Raw genomic sequence first — 19,127 nt, forward strand, 5'->3', positions numbered from 1 at the left:
GAATCGCTTATGCCCAGGAGTTTGGGGCTGCAGTGAGCTACAATCGCACCACGGCACTCCAGCCTGGACAACAGAGCCAGACCCTGTCTCTTAAAAAAAAAAAAAAGGACAAAGAATAATATAAAGAAATAAAGAAATACCAATGTTTCAACACCCAAGTTTAACAATCTCTGATGTTAAGCTATGTTTGTTTGAGAATTGTTTTTCTTAAGAAATAACATCTACAGATATGCCTACATTCCAATTATGATGCTTCCTGATCCCACTCTTCATTCTCCCTCTCTAGAGGTGATGACTCTTGTAAAGTCAGGTATTATTCCCATCTGTATTTTAACATTTTTACTACAAATGTATTCGTCCATAAATAGTATACATAAAATTTTTTTACACACATGGCATCATTCTGTACTTTTTGAGGTTGAATTTAGAGCCAAAAGTGCCTGGATTTAAATTCTGCCTGCCAGGGATATCTTTTCGAGGTGATGAAAGTGGCTAAAATTAGGTAGTGGTGATAGTTGTGCAATTCTCTGAATATGCTAAAAACTACTGAATTCTACACTTTAAAGGAGTGAATTTTATGGTACATAAATTATCTGTCAATAAATCTATCACTGAAAATATAGATAACAATGAAAGGTGATATGTGGGAAAAAATCCTGGCTGCACTATGAGTTGTGTGACCTTGGGGAAGGTATTTAAAAAGCTTTCTTTGCTTCCATGTGCTTATCTATAAAATGAGATAATTAGAGTATCTAGCTAGTAAGTTTGCTATGGGGATTGAATAAGATAATACTTGTAAAAACATCTCGAACAGGGTGGAGAACTCAGCCTGACACAGTGCTCAGTAAACATTAGCAATTATTATTATTATTGCCTTCTATAATTTAAGGTTTTTACCGTGTTGACTTCAGTATCCCTAATGATCTATGTGGAATAGTTGATTTATTCTAACTGTTCCGCAGTATTCGCTTGCATATATGTTTATTTATTTCTGTATTGATGGATATTAGGGCATTTCCAAATTTATTATAAGTAATTTTGCAATAAACATCCTTATACACATATCCCTGGGCACACAGAGGTTGTCCAAAGGGAATCTAGGAGTTAATTACTGGATCTTGAGTATGCACATGTTAAAGAAAAAAGTATTCATGACACTTGTTAAAGATGTTAAAGATGGTAGGGCTGACTTTATTCAAGGGGGATTACTACAATGGTGTTCTGTAGTAGGAGAGAAGGTTTGAATTCTGAATACAAGGAAAAGTGGGAATTTATAGCCAAGGATAAGTGTGTATATGTGTGTTTGGCAGGGGGGATGTCAGCATATGGAAAATTACTATGAGGAAACATTAGGGGTAAGGGGGATTTCTGGCTAATCTGATCTAACAGGATTCTTGGCGAAGGCAGGCCAGGGGGATTGGACCATCACCTGGGGGATGTTAGGGAAGGAGGATTCCAAACAATTATAGAGGGTGATCAGATATTGAGAATGGGGGATTCTGGCTAAAATGACACACCAGGATTCTTGATAAAATTGGATGATGCAGAAATGAACACGGAAACTAAAAAATCAGGGCCTAGTTGAGAAAAGAATTCAGAGGAACCTGACTAGAATTAGGTCAAGGAGAGAATCTTTGTCAACCATTTGACTTTATTCAATGTGGCTAAATTACTCTATAGCAAGGTGTGGTAGTTCCTCTTTTTTTCATATCCTCACCAACATTTGGCATGAGAAGCTTCAGTTTTGCAAATATGATATTTTGAAATATTTCATTAACTTGCATTTACTTGTAAGTAGTAAAATTTGTACAGCTTTTCCTATGTTTACTAGTCATTTGGGATTCCTCTTAGGTTAACAGTGTGTTTAATATTGCATGTTTATATGCTGTATTATGTTTCCTTTTTTTTTTTTTTTAAAGACTAGTCAACTGCAGTAGTGAGAAGGGGGAAAGAGTAGAACAAGGAGTTTGATTTGTAACTAACTGTGAACCATCAATTGAGATAACTCACTACCTTCAGACCAGCCTATGTTTCTTTTTTAATTAATTTGTGGGGAGCCTAGATATATGCTGGATATGGAATAAAGGTTGACTCCCAGGTTTTAGGCTTGGACAGATGGGTTGTGTGCCACTTACATGGATGAAGCGGGGTAATGGCAAATAAGTTTTAGGAGGAAGACCAAAAGTTCTTTCTTTTAGACATATTTGAGATGCTTTTGAGTCATCCAAGAGAACAAGTCTGTGCTATAGATATACATTTGGGGGTTGTCAGTTTATAGATGGCATTTAAAGTGATAGCAATGCACATGGCTATCTCCTGAATTTAGAGAGCAATGACAAGAGCCCTACAAGATTTATACATTTGGAGAAGGATTCAGTAACGGATACTGAAATGGAAGACCAGCAAAATAGAGAAAAACCAGAAGAGTGTGATATTATGGAAGCCCAGAGAGAAATGTGCTGCTTTTTCAATTTTTGTAATGGCTACATAAGGCTTCATTGTGTGGATGTACCCTCACTACTCTTCTATTCAGAATTTGGATTTATTTTATTTCTTTTCTATTATAAACTATACTTTAATGAACATTCTTTACTTTCTGAACCTGTTTCATAAAAATAAATAAATAAAAATGAACATTCTTATAGATTCATCTTTTTTTGCCACTCTGATTATTTCCTTTGGATAGAATTTTTTTTTGAGACAGGGTCTGGCTCTGTTGCCTTGGCTAGAGCACAGTGGTGTCACTACAGCTCACTGCAACCTCCTGGGCTCAAGCGATCCTCCTACCTCAGCCTCCGGAGTAGCTGCTACTACTGGTGCACGCCCACACCCGCCTAATTGTTCTATTTTTGTAGAGAGGGAGGTCTTGCTCTTGCTCAGGCTGGTCTTGAACTGCTGACCTCAAGCGATCCTCCTGCCTTGGCCTCCCAAAGTGCTAGGATTACAGGTGTCAGCCACTGCACCCAGCTGGATATGCTCTTATATGTAGGTCAAAGGAAACACCTATTTCAAAACTTTTACTATAAGTTGCACATGGTCTTCTAGAAAGGTTACTTCTATTTACCATGTATATACCCATCAGAATAAGTTGTCTTATTTTCTAAAAACCCTCAGTAATACTGGGCATTTCCAGTGACGGTGAGAACCAGATATTACATATCAGACATTTTTAACGCCTGTAAAGCGTGCCATTGTATGGATGTTCCTAATTGATTTAGTCAATTATATTGTCTTCTTGTTTTAATGGATAATCAGTGTTGCAATCAATAGTTTCTGTAACTATGTTTTTGCTCATTCTTACCTTTTTCCTTAGGATAAATTCCTGAACGTGGAATTGTTGAGAAAAAAAATGAAGCCTTCGCATTTTTAAAGCTGTGAATGCATACAGATAAATCACTCCCCAGAAAGGCTGTGCTCTACCAAGAACATCAACAAGGCACGGTTGGGACACTCCTAATCTTTGCAAGTCATCTGGAGAAGACATCCTTAATTGCCTCTGCCAGGCTGAATGGATCCAGTATGACTCTATATAGAAAATATGTTCAAATAAAATTCTTTAAAAATGCCACTTTTGCACACTGAAATCTGGATGAGGTCCAAAATCTGAAAGATTTTTATTCCAGTGGCATTTAATCCGTGATCTCCTAACGGTAATTTTCACACAGATTGTGTTGGCGATCAAGTCATCTGGGACACCCCCAGAGGGCAAAGAGGGTGGATTTTTGAACCTGAGGGTTTCAAACCATAGTCACTCCAGTGAGGCCAGAGGATTTCCTGGAAAAGGCTCTCAGATTTGAAAGCATTTCGATCGTGAATGCGGTCTCAACGCCAGCAGAATCTCGATTCACTTTGCACTTTGGAATCTAGTTGGCATTTACCGTTTGTGGTTTAACGCTTGACCAAAATAGGTTTAGGTCTCACTGACGCAGGTCTTGAAGATGCTTTTGATTTTTTTTTTTTTTGTGAAAATAAACGACAAAAAGTCACTGTTGTATCCACAAACGGTAAACATTTCGATTAGTCTTTGCAGACTCCTGATTCTTTGACTGATACCCGAGTCTTCGCGTGAGATGTGAGCGTTACGACTTGTCTGCAGATATCCAGGACAGCTCGGAGGGGCGGCCCGGGTCCCCCCGGGCGCAGCAGCGACCCCAACTCACCGCCACCGCCCTCGCCCCTAAAGCCCCGTAGACCGCCGCCCAAAGACCAGCCCATCAGGGAGCATGCGCAATGGTGCGCCCGCGCCGGTACAACCCAACCTTCCTTCTTGGAAAGGGGAAGGAAGGCGGGGCCGGCGGCAGACCACGCCCTCTACGGCGGCGCGCGCGTGGCGGGGGTGAGTCTTCCGCCTCTCCAAGGGTTACTTCCGGATTCAGAGACGATCCCTGCGGGCGCCGCGTGCGGCCGCGCTGGGGCGGCAGGCGGGCTGGGCTGCGGCCCGCGCGCTGCGGGCGATGCTCGGAGGCAGCTCCGGGGCTCGGGAGCGCGAAGCAGAGGGCGACGGGGCGGGGGCTGTGGCTGCACCACCCGCCATCGACTTCCCCGCCGAGGGCCCTGACCTCAAGTACGATGGTGAGGGACCGAAATGCCGCGGCGCCGCTTCGCTGTCCCCTGTCCACAAGTGTTTCCGGGCGGTCCGGGCTTTGCCTCAGACCTGGGCAAATTCTGCTGACTCCGGGCTTGAATCCGGGACCAGCTGTGCAGTGCAGGGGGCGGTAAATAGTTATTGACACTAGGGTTTGCGACCCTCTCATGTGTTTACAGTTCTGTTCGTTGGCTTCTTTTCTGCGGACTGAGGCCTTCGGACGAATAAGAACTTCCCTGAGGCTACTTTCCAGCTCCCGAGCCTTGTGATTTTTGTCAGTCGTTGAGAATGATCTTTGCACACTCCTAGAATGAGACTTTGCAGATTATGTGCTGAACAGTATGGGTTAAGAGTTTTAATTTGTAGCTATTCTTTTGCTTCACTGGTAGGATATCTAAAGCATTCTCATAGGGAGGCTATGTGGAAATAAACCATCCTCTTCAGCTTAAAGGAAAAAAATTCTCAAGTTTTCTTAAGGTTTTCTTAGGAGATACGATATGGCTAAGTCAAGTTATTCAGCATAAAGTGTGAGATCCTTAAACATTGACTCTAACCAGGTCAAAGTGTCCAATATTCTAATGAAAGTGAAATAGTCTGTAGTTACTACTAGTTGTTTTGGCAATTTTAAAAGTTAAATTGTGCTGTGAAGAATGCGCACAATGATGGAGGTTTTAACTATACGGTAGTTCCTATAGAATGATTACAGAGAATAGACATTCAAGTTGAAGCATGAAACAAATATTAATGTGTTGCAGTGGATTTAAAGGTGGAAACCAAGTTGCAAAGATTTTGATTTATTCAAATGGAATAAATAAATGGAAAAGTACTTCCATTTCCATCCTTAAACACTACCTATAATTCCAGACCATAATGGAAAACAAAAGCAGAGTGTGGTGGTAATTCAGGTAGGCTATTGCAGAGGAATATCATATGATAACTTTTTTAATGGACAAATGGATATTTTGTACATGTAAGGTGGCATATTAGTAGCAGCTCAACAGTATGGAAAGTGGTATGTCATAGGAAAAGTCCCAGCTGTAAACATGCAAGTCTGTCCTTTCTGTGACATTTTGATAAGGGTTTCTGCAAACTACAGATTATTCTTGAAGGGAGTGATCTTAGATAATGCTTTTAACATTTTTCTTCTCTGGGTTACTGATGATACTGTTGTGCTTACGAACCACCTTATCTTCCAAAGAGGCCCAGAATGTCCAGACACAATTTATCGTATTACATGAAAAATAAGGGCTGTGAAAAATGTAATTTTATTTTAAATAGATGTAAAAATGGAATAGTTAAATGATTTCTCGCAGATGGTCCCTCTGTATGATCTGAGGTCATTCTGCCAGTTCGTGGTAGAGTTAGAAAATTCAAAACCTAGATGTGACTTTAACACCTGTGTCGGAATTCGCCTAGCTGTGTAGGGATTCTCCTAGAGTCACCATCAGCCTTTGAGCAAAGTTACTGCATACTTTCTGTGGAACAGCATGCCTTAGAAGGAGGGCCAACAGTAAGCCCATTGTCAGACTCATTAATTTTCTTCTTTCATCTCATAACAGTTTCTCAAAAATTTTACCTCATTAATTCCCCAGGCTCCTCTTTCACTTAATAATGGACCATTTGGATTATACTTTCTGAAGAGATTGAATTAGGTTATCTCTTTCCTGTCTGTCTGCTCCCATCCTATTTGGTAGAAGTCTAGAACTAATTCAGGTAGGATCTATATCTACTTTCTTACTATTTTGTAAGAGAACTCGACCTCCTCTTTCTTTTTCACTACTTTCCTTTTACTCTTCTACTCTTGACCAGTTCTGTGTAATGGAAGGCTTTCAACTTCAGGCTTCATTTTCTTTACATTTTACTGTATTTGAGTAATCTGCCCATTGGTCTTTTTAAAGTTGTCATTTTCTTGACTTATTAAAGATTCAACTCACGCCTGTAATCCTAGCACTCTAGGAGGCCAAGGTGGGTGGATCATTTGAGCTCAGGAGTTTGAGACCAGCCTGAGCAAAAGCGAGACCTGTCTCTACTAAAAAATAGAAAGAAATTAGCTGGACAACTAAAAATATATAGAAAAAAAATTAGCTGGGCATGGTGGCACATGCCTGTAGTCCCAGCTACTCGGGAGGCTGAGGCAGAAGGATTGCTTGAGCCCAGGAGTTTGAAGTTGCTGTGAGCTAGGCTGACGCCATGGCATTCTAGCCAGGGTGACAGAGCGGGACTCCGCCTCAAAAAAAAAAAAAAGATTCATTTGACTCCACTGACCAACCATTCTGTTTTGTTTTTTTGTATTAAAAGGTAGAATTTTGCCATTGTAGAAACAGGAACCTGTTTAAGTATAAAGAAGCAGAAAATCCTCCTAACCATAGTCTCGCCACTGTTAACACTTCAGCATATATATTTAAAATTTCACATTACAGAATATGTTGAGAATCTAGAAAAGCATGAAGAAGATTTTTTTTTTTTGAAAGTGGATCTCACTTTGTTGCCCAGGCAGACACAGTGACCCAATCATAGCTCACTGCAGCCTCGAACTCCTGGGCTCAAGGGATCCTCTCTAGTAGCTGGGACTATAGGTACTTGCCATCACACCTGGTTCTGATAAAGAAAAATTTAATCTCATCACCCAGAGTTTATAGTTTACATTTTGATGTAACTAGAGACAATTTATTTGATGATTTTGTGTTTAGAACTATTTGTCAAGGAAAGATATCTTGAATGGATTAAAGATTTGATTTTGTTCAAGTACAATGAAAACATACAGATATCATTCACAAAGATGTAACAGTAAAAAGTGGAGGGAAGTCACCAATACTCACATACTAGAGAAGAACTCACTGTTAACAATTTGAAGTATTCATTTGCAAATATTTATTGATAACTGCTGTATTCCAGGCACTGTCCTAAATACTGAGGATAGAATAGGCATATATAATGTAATTCCATTTCTTTTACAAATTCTGTAGGTATATGCTTGAGAATAGAGAGGGCAGAGGTTTACTTTTTTCCAGTTTTTAAAAAGTTTGTGTATTTATGTAGCTATAAAATATATTTTAAAATTGTGATCATGGTAGTATAATAAAATAATCATTTTATATTCTGCTTTTTAAGTAACTGTATTAGCATCTCATTTGTAATAAATTAGTCTTAACGTTATTTTAAGACTGTATAATGTTCTGTACTACCCCCCCCCCCCCGTTTTTTTTTTTTTTTTTTTTTGAGACAGAGTCTCGCTCTGAGTGCTGTGGCGTCAGCCTAGCTCACAGCAATCTCAGACTCCTGGGCTTAAGCAATCCTTCTGCCTCAGCCTCCCGAGTAGCTGGGACTACAGGCATGGCACCACCATGCCTGGCTAATTTTTTCTATATATTTTTAATTGTCCAGATAATTTCTTTCTATTTTTTGGTAGAGATGGGGTCTCACTCTTGCTCATGCTGGTCTTGAACTCCTGACCTCGAGCGATCCTCCCACCTCGGCCTCCCAGTGTTAGGATTACAGGCATGAGCCACCGCGCCCGGCCTGTACTATCCTTTATTTAGTCTTTGCTCTATGGTTGAAAAATAGGCTTGAGTCTCTTTATCATTAGAAGTTATAATGGGTTGTACATCTATATACATAAATCTTATAAATCTTTGTCAATATGCCGGTATTTCTTTAGAATAAATCCATGGAAGTAGGATTGTGGGGTCAAAGAAATAAGTTTTTTCTCTTTTTTAAAGATTTTTGATAGATTGCTAAAATGATGACCAGAAAGGTTATTGGTTTATATACCCACATATGAAACTATCTCACCTCACCTTTATTAGTATTATTGGTTTTTTTTTGTTGTTTTGTTTTTGAGACAGGGTCAGTCTCTGTTGACCTGGCTAGAGTGCAGTGACATCATCATAGCCCACTACAACCTTGAACCTGGGTTCAAGCCATCCTCCTGCCTCTGCCTCTGGAGTAGCTGGGACTACAGGCATGTGCTACGGTGTCCGGCTAATTTTTTAAATTTTGTATACAAATGAGTCCTCACTACTGCCCAGGCTGGTTGATCCTCCTGCCTTAGCCTCCCAAAGTGCCAAGATTATAAGTGTCAGCTACCACGCCTGGCCCAGTATTACTGTTTTATAGCTTGCTTCTTTGACTTGATAATAGACTTCATGATAATCTCTGTATACACTGTCATTTCTAACAGCTACATAGTATTCTATTTTCTGTATGTAAACAACTTTTCAGTATTCTGAACTGTTATGCTGAGCATTTTGTACATACTCATATGTTGTACTTTAATTATTTCCTTGGTATATATTTCCAAAATTGGAATTGCTGGGTCAAAGGCTTGAAGATTGTAAGTTCTACAACGTATTTCCAAAGGTTGCAAACGCTTTTGTACCCCTTGTGTTTGAAAATGTCTGCTTTTCCAAACCCTTGACAGTACTACCACGTATTCTAGGCTTTAAATCTCATGAGCAAACTCTGGTACTTTAGTTATTTTAATATGAATGTAGTTAATTACTAGTTATGTTAAACCTATTTGAATTTTAATTGTGCTTCATTTTCTTACTAGTTTGTAAGAACTCCATATTTTATTTCCTTTTCTTTTTCTTGTCATTGTATAGTACAGATATATATACTATATCTGAATTTGTGACTCATATTTTAACTTTCAGTATGTTTTTACATAGAGAAGTTTTTACATGGCCACATTTCATTGTTTTTCTTTCCCATACTCAAACAATTAAGTATTTACTTCAAATGAGTAGCTTATTTGCATAGATGTAAGTCTTTTTTTTTTTTCTTGGCCACCTGTAGGTCGGAGAGGAAATTGATGGATAAAGCCTGGATTTAAACTTTGGCTCTCAGGGACTTTAGTAGTTGATAGAGAAAAGTGGATTAGAATATTTGAAATGAGGCTGATTTTATTAAATAGAAGGTTTAGGATATACAGTTCCTGTATCTGCAGAATGTTTCTTATTGAATGGGTCAACAGCTCTTGAGATAATGTGTCTCATCTTACTGATTTGCACACTCATGGACACCTCCACCCTCCCATTCCTAGTGTTTTAAATCCTGGCCAGCCCATTTCTTTCTTAATGTATCTCTGGGTTACATTCTTTCCTCCACCTTTCTGTGACTTAGCTCCATTACTAAGCTCATCCTAACCTCTTCTGTTGACCTCATGGCTCTTTCCAGGTTACCTATGACATGTTTCCAGAATGGTTTCCTCAAACATTTTTCATTCATTGTGTTTTTTGTTTTTTACCTGTTCAATAATGTCTTAAATAAACGGTGAGAACTTATGACCTTTATCTTGAACTCTCTGCTTGGTCTTGCATAGTGGAGAGAGGACGGGCTTAGGAGTCAGTCTGATCTGCCTGATTGACTAGTTCTTTAACGTCTCTGAGATCATTGTCCTTATCTGTACAATGGGAGTGGTAACACCTTATATTGTTTCAAGGTTAAAGGAGATTGTGCATATAAAACACTGGGTACACATGTATCACATGCTCATTGAGTAAAGTTTCTCCACCCCTCTTCCCTTTCCCTCTCCTCTGCCAGACTTCTTTTTTTATGTCTGCATCTTGACTATTTCTTCAGAGGAAACAGGAAGCCATACTCTTCCCACTTGCTTGCCTGTTTGCTTGCATATTTATTTGTTTATTTATTTCTACCATTACATACATCATTGCTACCAAAACTGTTTCTGCTCTGCCTTGTGGCATATTTCTGCCGGTCCTCCAGCTTCTAGAATTCAACTCAAAACTCACTTCCAGAAAGCCTTTCCTGATTAAGCCATCTCAACATAACTGCTCTTCCGTTTTTTATTTCCTTAAACGTTTAAGTAGTTTGTATTTCATTACTTAGAATATACTCTTTTGTTGTTATGAGACAGGTTTACCATTAATTTAATTTTTTTTTCTTTTTTAATTTTTAGAGTCTGATGTTCCAGCAGAGCTCCAGGTGTTAAAAGGACCCTTACAACAGCCAACTTTCCCTTTTGCAGTTGCAAACCAACTATTGCTTGTTTCTTTGCTGGAGCACTTGAGCCATGTGCATGAATCAAACCCAGTTCGTTCAAGACAGGTGTTTAAGTGTAAGTAATAATAAATTAATCTTGGTAAATAAAGCTTGTAATGAGGTTCTTGAATGCTCTGGGTCTGAGAAGCAGTTGGTATAGAAAATAGGGTGTGAGCCTGGCATGGAAGCTCAAAGCCTGTAATCCCAGCTACTCAGGAGGCTGAGGCAGGAGGATCACTTAAGCTCAGGAGTTCAAGACCAGCCTGAGTAACATAGCAAAACCCTGTCTCTAAAAAAATTTTAAAAAAATTAGCCAGGCACAGTAGCATCTGCTTATAGTCCCAGCTACTCAGGAGGCTGAGACAGGAGGATCCCTGAGCCCAAAAATATGAGGCTGCAGTGAGCTGTGATTGGGCCTCTGCACTCTAGCCTGGGCAACAAAGTGAGACCTTGTCTCAGAGAAAAGTAAAAAAATTAAAAAAATAAAAATTGGATGTGAAATAAGAATGAATAATTTACATTCCTTAAGTTCATTTTACATTTTCCTTTGAGTAATTTCTTATGAATATAATCATAAAATTGTGTGTAATTTAAAAAATAAAAGATTAAAAAAGGAAAATCTCGTGGCTCATTCTGTAGCAGTTCTTGGCCAGAGGGCTGGAACCAGCTGCATTTTATGTTGTTGAAAATGAAAAAGGCCAGGCACGGAGGCTCATGCCTGTAATCCTAGCACTCTGGGAGGCCGAGGTGGGTGTATAGTTTGAGCTCAGGAGTTCGAGACCAGCCTGAGCAAGAGCAAGACCCCGTCTCTACTAAAAATAGAAAGAAATTATCTGGACAACTAAAAATATACAGAAAAAATTAGCCAGACATGGTGACACATGCCTATAGTCCCAGCTACTCGGGAGGCTGAGACAGAAGGATTGCTTAAGCCCAGGAGTCTGAGATTGCTGTGAGCTAGGCTGACGCCACGGCACTCTAGTCTGGGGAACAGAGTAAGACTCTGTCTCAAAAAAAAAAAAAAAAAAGGAAAGAAAGAAAAAAGAAAATGAAAGTGTTTATTTATTTATTTTTTTGTAGACCAGGTCTTGCTTTGTTGCCCAGGTATGAGGGTAGTGGATGATCATAGCTCACTGCAACCTCAAACTCCTGGGCCCAAGCCATCCTCCTGCCGGTACCTGGGACTCCAGGCATGTGCCATCATGCTGGGCTAATTTTTCTACTTTTTGTAGAGATGGAGTCTCGCTGTGTTGCTCAGGCTGGTCTTAAACTCCTGACCTCAAATGATCCTCCCGCTTTGACCTCCCAAAGTGCTAAGACTATAGGCAGGAGTCACTGTGCTTGGCCAAAAATGTTTGTTTGTATTTCTGCCATAAGATACTCGTGTGAGAAATGTGAACACAAAAATGAGCAGAATTATAGCTTATAATGTTTCTGGTTTAGCTTATGATGTTTCTGGTTTAGCTTATTGACTGAGACCATTGTGGCCTCTGTAATACCTCCAGCCACAGATTCTGAGAGCCTTTTCTCCCAAAAAAGTCTTTCTAAATCTTGTTTGGTGTTAGAAATCCTTGAACTTACAGATAACTTTATGTGGTCTTAGAACTTAATGTGTTTTTACATGGTGGCCCATGCCTGTAACTCCAGCACTTTGGGAGGCCAAGGCAGGAGGATCACTTGAGCCCAAGAGTTTGAGGCTGCATTGAGCTATGATCATGCCACTGTACTCCAGCATAGGTGACAGAGCAAGACCCTGTCTCTAATAAAAAAAAAAAAATAACATAATTTGTTTTTAAAGATATATTATCATTTTGATAAACTTGGTGGGACATGAAAAGTGGTAAAAATATTTGTACAGTGTACACTTATTTTCTTGAATAAAGCAAATATTAATACTCCACATTCTAAGCAGTAGCATATATGGTGGAGGAGATGGGTTGTAGAAAAGGGGATGTTCCTTAGGTTCCAAACTTTGGTACCTGGGGATTGTCGTATTAGGCTCATAGTAAAGAAAAGTAGATTATAATAATTTTAATACAGTAATCTTGTGCATAATTAAAACAAATATGTGACTCTTACTGATTTTAGGATAATTTAAAATTTCTTGTGTACATTTTAGATGGCTGGCCTTTAAAACAAAGTATATTTAAATAAATGTTTTTATGGTTTATTTAGTTAGTTGATAATCTAAATGTAGAGTTTTCAATGTGGAAAGAATGTCTTTTATGGTGTCCCTATTTCTTGGGATGAGTAAAAGCCGAGGCACCTCTGTAGAAGCTTCTTTTTCTGAGGAGCCTGTTGTCTGGGCTATACACACATCTAGTATGTGCTCTTCGTATGTTGGTTAAAGATATCCCATGATAGAAAAGAACAGTTAATGCTCACATTTATTTTTGATTCTAATCATATGTTTCACTCCTATCTTTATTCTTATCTCACTCCCTGTTTGCAAAGTATAGTGTGTGAAATATCAGAAGACTATATTTACAATTTTTTTTGCCCTTTTTAAAAAATTTCAAAATATTAATGGGGTACAAATGTTTTTGTTACATGGATACATTTTATAATACTTAAGTTGGGGCTGTTGGTGTCACATCAACTAAATAGTGTTCATTATACCTGATAGGTAGGTTTTTACCCCTCCCCTCCTCCTCACCCACCCTTTTTTTAAACAGGGTTTAGTACTTTACTGACTAGGCGTGGTAAACAAATGACTGTGTGGTATAAGATAAGTAATTATAGATGTGTTCCTAATCAGTGACTATACCAATTGCTCCTTCTCTTTAAGAATCAAGCTCCAAGTTTAATGTGTGTTATAACTTTTTTCTTATAGAATTTTTTTTGTGTGTTGTAATTATTACTTTTTATTCTCTATGTACTCCTTAAAATTGCCATTTTATTGATGGCCTTTCTAATAATAGTTTTCCATTTTGTTTTTATAGTACTTTGTCAGACCTTTATCAAAATGGGGCTTCTGTCTTCCTTCACCTGTAGCGATGAGTTTAGCTCATTGAGACTCCATCACAACAGAGCTATTACTCATTTAATGAGGTCTGCTAAGGAGAGAGTTCGTCAGGTAAGCCCTAAAAAGTGTGCTTTCTGTATGACAAAAATAGATTTTGATTTCAGGAGAGCTATATTTTAAAGCATTATGAAATTCTAATTGTAAAACTTGTTTTTAAAAATATAATCTTTGTTGACCCAACAATATTTATTGACTGATTAATATGTGTTTAGCTTTTTTCTAGGTGCCTAGGTTAAAGCAGTTAACAAAATTGACAAAAATTTCTGCCCTGTCCCCTCTGATGAGGGGACAATAAACAACAGAAAACAATATAAAGGGGGTGCTAGATGGTGATGACATAAAGGGGAAACGTAAAGCAGTGAAGGGACTGAGACCATGCTGGGAGGGCTGCGTGAATTTTGTACAGGGTAGCCAGGGCAGGCCTCACTGAGACAATGGTGACATCTGTAAGAAAAGCATTCTAGGCAGAGGAACAACAGTACAGCTGACCTGGGAGCAACACGGGGTTAGGGGCACTGACCTCCACACAGTCCAAAATCTGTGTATAACTTTGACTCCCCCAAAATTTAACTGCTAATCGCCTACTGTTGACCAGAAGCCTTACCAACAACATAAACAGTTGATTAATGTTATATGTATTATATACTGTATTCTTACAATAAAGTAAGCTAGAGAAAAGAAAAGAAAATACATTTACTGAGTGGAAATGGATCATCATAAAGGTCTTCCTCCTCCTGGTCTTTACATTGAGTAGGCTGAGGAGGAGGAGGAAGAGCAGGGTGGGATGGCAGAGGTGTAGGAGGTGGAAGGGGAGATAGGCACACTCCGTGTAAATTTTATTGAAAAAAAAAATCTGTGTATAAGTGGACTCTTGAAATTCAAATCTGTGTTCAAGGGTCAACTGCAATGGCAAGGGCCCTGAGATGGCCGTGTGCTGGCATGTTTGGGGAGCTGCAAGGCAGCTGTGTGGCTGGAGTGGAGTAAGCAAAACTGTGTGGCTGGAGTGGGCTGGGGGAGTGGGAAGAGAGGGGACATTTGGAGCGGGATCTTTAAGCCATTTTATTGTCTTTGGTTTTTACTCAGAGTAAGATGGGAAGCAGATTTTGCAGGATTTTGAGCAGAGGAGTGACATAATCTGACTTGGATTTTAATGGGGTCGCTCCAGCTACTGTGTTGAGAGTGGACTGAGAGGCACAGGCCGAAGCAGGGAGACAGGTACATTATATAAGTAAGAGAAGGTGGGGCAGTTTCTGCATGTATATTGAAGGTGACATCAACATTGTTTGCTCATGGAGCTCCTTGGTAAAGTCTCAGCTTTGAAATATTTTCAGTTGTAAACTCTTAAGTAGTATCAAAGAAGCTAGTGGTTTGTTTTTTAAATATTATTTGTGCATTTGGGGCTGTTAACGTGACATTGAATTTTGATAGATTCCTTACTCCATGAAAGTTTTCAAAATGTGTTTTTGGTTTTAGGATCCTTGTGAGGATATTTCCCATATCCAGAAAATCAGGTATGTGTTGTACTTTTTTTGATTATGCAAAGACTAAACTATTTAAAAGAAATCACAGCCTGGTGGGGTGGCTCATGCCTGAGGTTCTAGCATTTTGGGAGGCTGAGGTGGGAGGACTGCTTGAGACCAGGAGTTTGGGACCAGCCTGGGCAACATAGTGAGACCCCATCTCTAACCAGAAGGAACAGAAATTTAAGTAAATTTATTACTGAGTTCAGCTAATTACTGATAAAACGCTGGAAATTAGCTTAATGACTTCCTTGCTATTTTTATTACACTGTCAATTTGCTTAGCCAGTGTTTTCTTCTTAGAGAGGAAACATTTCATTTTAGCTCATCCTTTGCACATTGTCACAGTTTAGTGGTACAGGTGGTTTGTCAGGTTAGTGATACAGTGAGTGTGAACTATCCTAGAACATTCTGATTCTCTTATGTTTTAATGTCAATTGTTTTTATTTACCTTTTAGATCAAAGGAAGTAGCCTTTGAAGCACAGACTTCACGTTACTTAAATGAATTTGAAGAGCTTGCCATCTTAGGAAAAGGTGGATATGGAAGAGTGTACAAGGTTGTTTTCCACATACTTGTTTTGACCTTCTGCTCTGTAAATAAGTGTACTTTGAGAGGTTGTTCTCATTATTTTCATCTGAAGTGTTCAAAGGAAAATTCCTGGAAGTCATGTATACTTACTTTTCATTAAGATTTGTCATTTACAGGGAAGTGGGCAGATTCTCATTTTTTCCTAACTACATTGATATTTTAGATGGATTCTGGAAACTTTCCATTTTTGTTCTGTAGTTAATTTTTATTAAAAATATGTTACTAAAACACGTTGTGCTACTGTGTTTTGAGCCTTACATAGCCCTGTTGCTAACATCCCAGTCATTCAGCCCTGGGGCTTCTATTAATAGGGGTTGGACTGTCAATACAGTTTGACAAGCTTGTAGTCTGGCTGACTAGGGCTGGCTTCTCTGAACATCGTAAGGAAACATGTCTTTAGCTTAATTTTATCTTTTTGGCTAGTTTGTATTATCTAAACTCAGATTAAAAGAACTTCTTTATTTAGTTAGAATTTAATGACAAAATTTGCTTTGTCTTGTCTTCTACTTTTTAGGTCAGGAATAAATTAGATGGTCAGTATTATGCAATTAAAAAAATCCTGATTAAGGGTGCAACTAAAACAGATTGCATGAAGGTATGATTTTTAAAAATTATTTCTTTTGAATGATTGTGTATTTAGTTCCTTTTGGAAGAGTTATATGTGTGTGTTTGTATGTTTGGCAAATAACAGGTGGTACAGACTGCCAGTTTACTAAGAATAGGGTTACAATAAAGTATAGTAAACATCAAAACTAAATTTTTATTTGATGTCATTTTTTATAGGCACTCCAGACTGACCACATTTCAGAGTCATTGCTGTGGAAATTAATTTTTAAAATAAATGATTAATATATAAGATAGTTAGTTATGAAAAAACATGAGCCCAGTTCAGGTGTTAGTCTGCTCCCTGACATGCTGTGTGGTCCTGGGCAAATTGCCTAGTCCTGTTGGCCGCTCTGTCTCCTGCCCTGAAGTAGTTGTGACAGCAGTGGTTTTACTTACCTTGGAAGACTGTGTGGGAATAGAATAAGAGAATGATGACAAGTGAGCTATAAAAAGTATAAAGTGCTACATAAGTGTAAATTATTTAGTTGCTCTAACAATTGCCATTCGTTTCTCACAAAAAATATTTTCATTATTTTAACATAGTTTGGATTCCCTGTACAGAGGGATTTTTATTATGTATCTTCCTCATTTTATGATGGGGTTTTGTTGAAAATATCATTATTTGAAGATGCATTTAACATACCTAACTTGTTGAACACCGTAGCTTGGCCTAGCCTACTTTAAATGTGTTTAGAACTTACATTAGCCAACAGTTGGACAAAATCAACTAGCACAAATCCTATTTTATAATAAAGCGTTGAGTATCTCATGCACTGCATATTGCAAGCCTGGGAAAAAAATCAAAATTCAAAGTACGTTGAAAATTCTGACAGTTTTGCACCATTGTTAAGTCAGGGATGGTCTGTGTTTTGCTATGTAACAAGGAGTATTTGATTCCATGAGCATTTAACAAATTGTCAGCAAAAGCCAAATCTAATTATATTTCTTTTTTAGGTACTAAGAGAAGTGAAGGTGCTGGCAGGTCTTCAGCACCCTAACATCGTAGGCTATCACACTGCATGGATAGAGCATGTTCATGTGGTCCAACCACAAGGTAAGCAGTTTTTGATGATATAGTAGTTGAAGGGTTGGCAAACTTTAGCCCGGGGGACCAAATCTGGCCTGCCCTTGTTTTTGTACATACTACAAGCTGAGAATGTTTTTTTTATATTTTTAAGTAGTTATAAGAAATAATAAGAATATTTTGTGAAAATGATATGAAATCCAAAATTTCAGTGTCAATAAAGTTTATTAGAACACAGGCTCATTCATTTATATGTTGTCTGTGGCTGCTTTTATATTATAACAGAATTGAGTAGTCACAGCAGAGTCCCATAGGTCTCCCAAAACCTGAAATATTTATAGTCAGGTCCTCTAGAGCTGTGGTCCCCAACCCAAGACTGGTCCATGGCCTGTTAGGAACCGGGCGGCACAGCAGGAGATGAGCGGTGGGCAAGTGAGCTAAGCTTCGTCTGTATTTACAGCCACTCCCCATGCTCCCCATTGCTGATAGCACTGCATAAGCTCTGCCTCCTATCAGATCAGTGCTGCATAAGATTCTCATAGGAACTCAAACCCTAGTAAAAACTGTACATGTAAGGGACCAAGTTGTGCACTCCTTATGAGAATCTAATGCCTGATCTGAGGTGGAGCTGAAACAGTGATGCTAGTGCTGGGGAGCAGCTGCAAATACAGATTATCATTAGCAGAGAGGTTTGACTGCACAACAAATGTAATGTGTTTTAATCATCCTGAAACCACCCCCACCCCTGCCATCTGTAGAAAAATTGTCTTCCATGAAACTGGTCCCTGGTGCCAAAAAGATTGGGGACCACTGCTCTAGAGAAAGTTTGCTGACCCCTCTTGTAGTTGAACAGCTCTGTTTTTATAGTTTCTAAAATGTGCCAGTCATTTGAATAAACTTGTATGTATTTTGTCAGAAAATCATGATATTTTTAGACATATAGTTTCATTTGTACTATTTATATATTTTAACTCTGCCTTTTACTATACATTGGAAAACTGGGCTGTTTGAAGATTTTTGTTTTTTGTTTTTACTCAGCAGACAGAGTTTCCATTCAGTTGCCATCTCTGGAAATGCTCTCCGACCAGGCAGAGGACAGGTATGTGGACTGGTGTGTACATCTACACACATTAGGACATTACCCATTGGCACTTGCATTGGGCTATCTTTGTCTTTGGCTACAAGGAGGAGTGTTTTAGATTTTCTTTTTGCATATTTTCATTACAAAATGTTAAATTATTTCCTCCTGTCAGATATTTGAGTATTTTAAATAAATGTTGCTACTAGACAGATTTGATGCCATTTTTTCCAGAAGCGTACCTGTAAGATTCATACCTTGAAGAAACAGTTGAGTTACTCATGATCTCTTTTTACACTGACTTTTTTTTTTTACGTTGACTTTTGTCATTACTGTTTTCTTCTCCAGAGATGAATATGGTGTTAAAAATGATGAAAGTAGTAGCTCATCGATTATCTTTGCTGAGTTTACCCCAGAAAAAGAAAAACCCTTTGGAGAATCTGATGTTGAAAATCAGAATAACAAATTGGTGAACTACACCACCAATTTAGTCATAAGAGACAATAGTGAATTTGAATCGTCCTTTGAGCTCCAAAAAAATGGCCTGGCTGATTTGTCTACCAGATCGATCGTTCAGCAGCAGCTGCCACTTAGGCATAACTCAGACCTAGAAGAGGATTTCACATCCACCGAGGAATCTTCTGAACAAAACTTCAACTTGTTGGGGCAGACAGAGGTAGATTACTTTCTCAGAACC

General features: G+C 38.7%; 1 protein-coding gene across 3 annotated transcripts in view; it reads left to right on the forward strand.

Annotated features, from left to right (window-relative positions):
* Positions 1–4,318: 4,318 nt before the first annotated feature.
* The window catches only part of EIF2AK1 (eukaryotic translation initiation factor 2 alpha kinase 1), a 33,054-nt gene continuing 18,245 nt past the window's right edge, over positions 4,319–19,127 (forward strand). The window contains exons 1-9 of one of the 3 annotated variants that reach the window (XM_045541289.1): positions 4,319–4,572; positions 10,506–10,664; positions 13,531–13,664; positions 15,087–15,124; positions 15,591–15,690; positions 16,237–16,317; positions 17,283–17,382; positions 18,391–18,451; positions 18,779–19,106. In XM_045541289.1, coding sequence (XP_045397245.1) covers positions 4,455–4,572; positions 10,506–10,664; positions 13,531–13,664; positions 15,087–15,124; positions 15,591–15,690; positions 16,237–16,317; positions 17,283–17,382; positions 18,391–18,451; positions 18,779–19,106 — 1,119 coding nt within the window. In that variant the 5' untranslated portion in view covers positions 4,319–4,454. The remainder of the gene's footprint in view (positions 4,573–10,505; positions 10,665–13,530; positions 13,665–15,086; positions 15,125–15,590; positions 15,691–16,236; positions 16,318–17,282; positions 17,383–18,390; positions 18,452–18,778; positions 19,107–19,127) is intronic. The other 2 variants (XM_045541291.1, XM_045541292.1) reach the window with 2 other exon arrangements.

Source organism: Lemur catta, chromosome 2 (genome assembly GCF_020740605.2).
Source record: "Lemur catta isolate mLemCat1 chromosome 2, mLemCat1.pri, whole genome shotgun sequence".
Classification (NCBI taxonomy): domain Eukaryota; kingdom Metazoa; phylum Chordata; class Mammalia; order Primates; family Lemuridae; genus Lemur; species Lemur catta.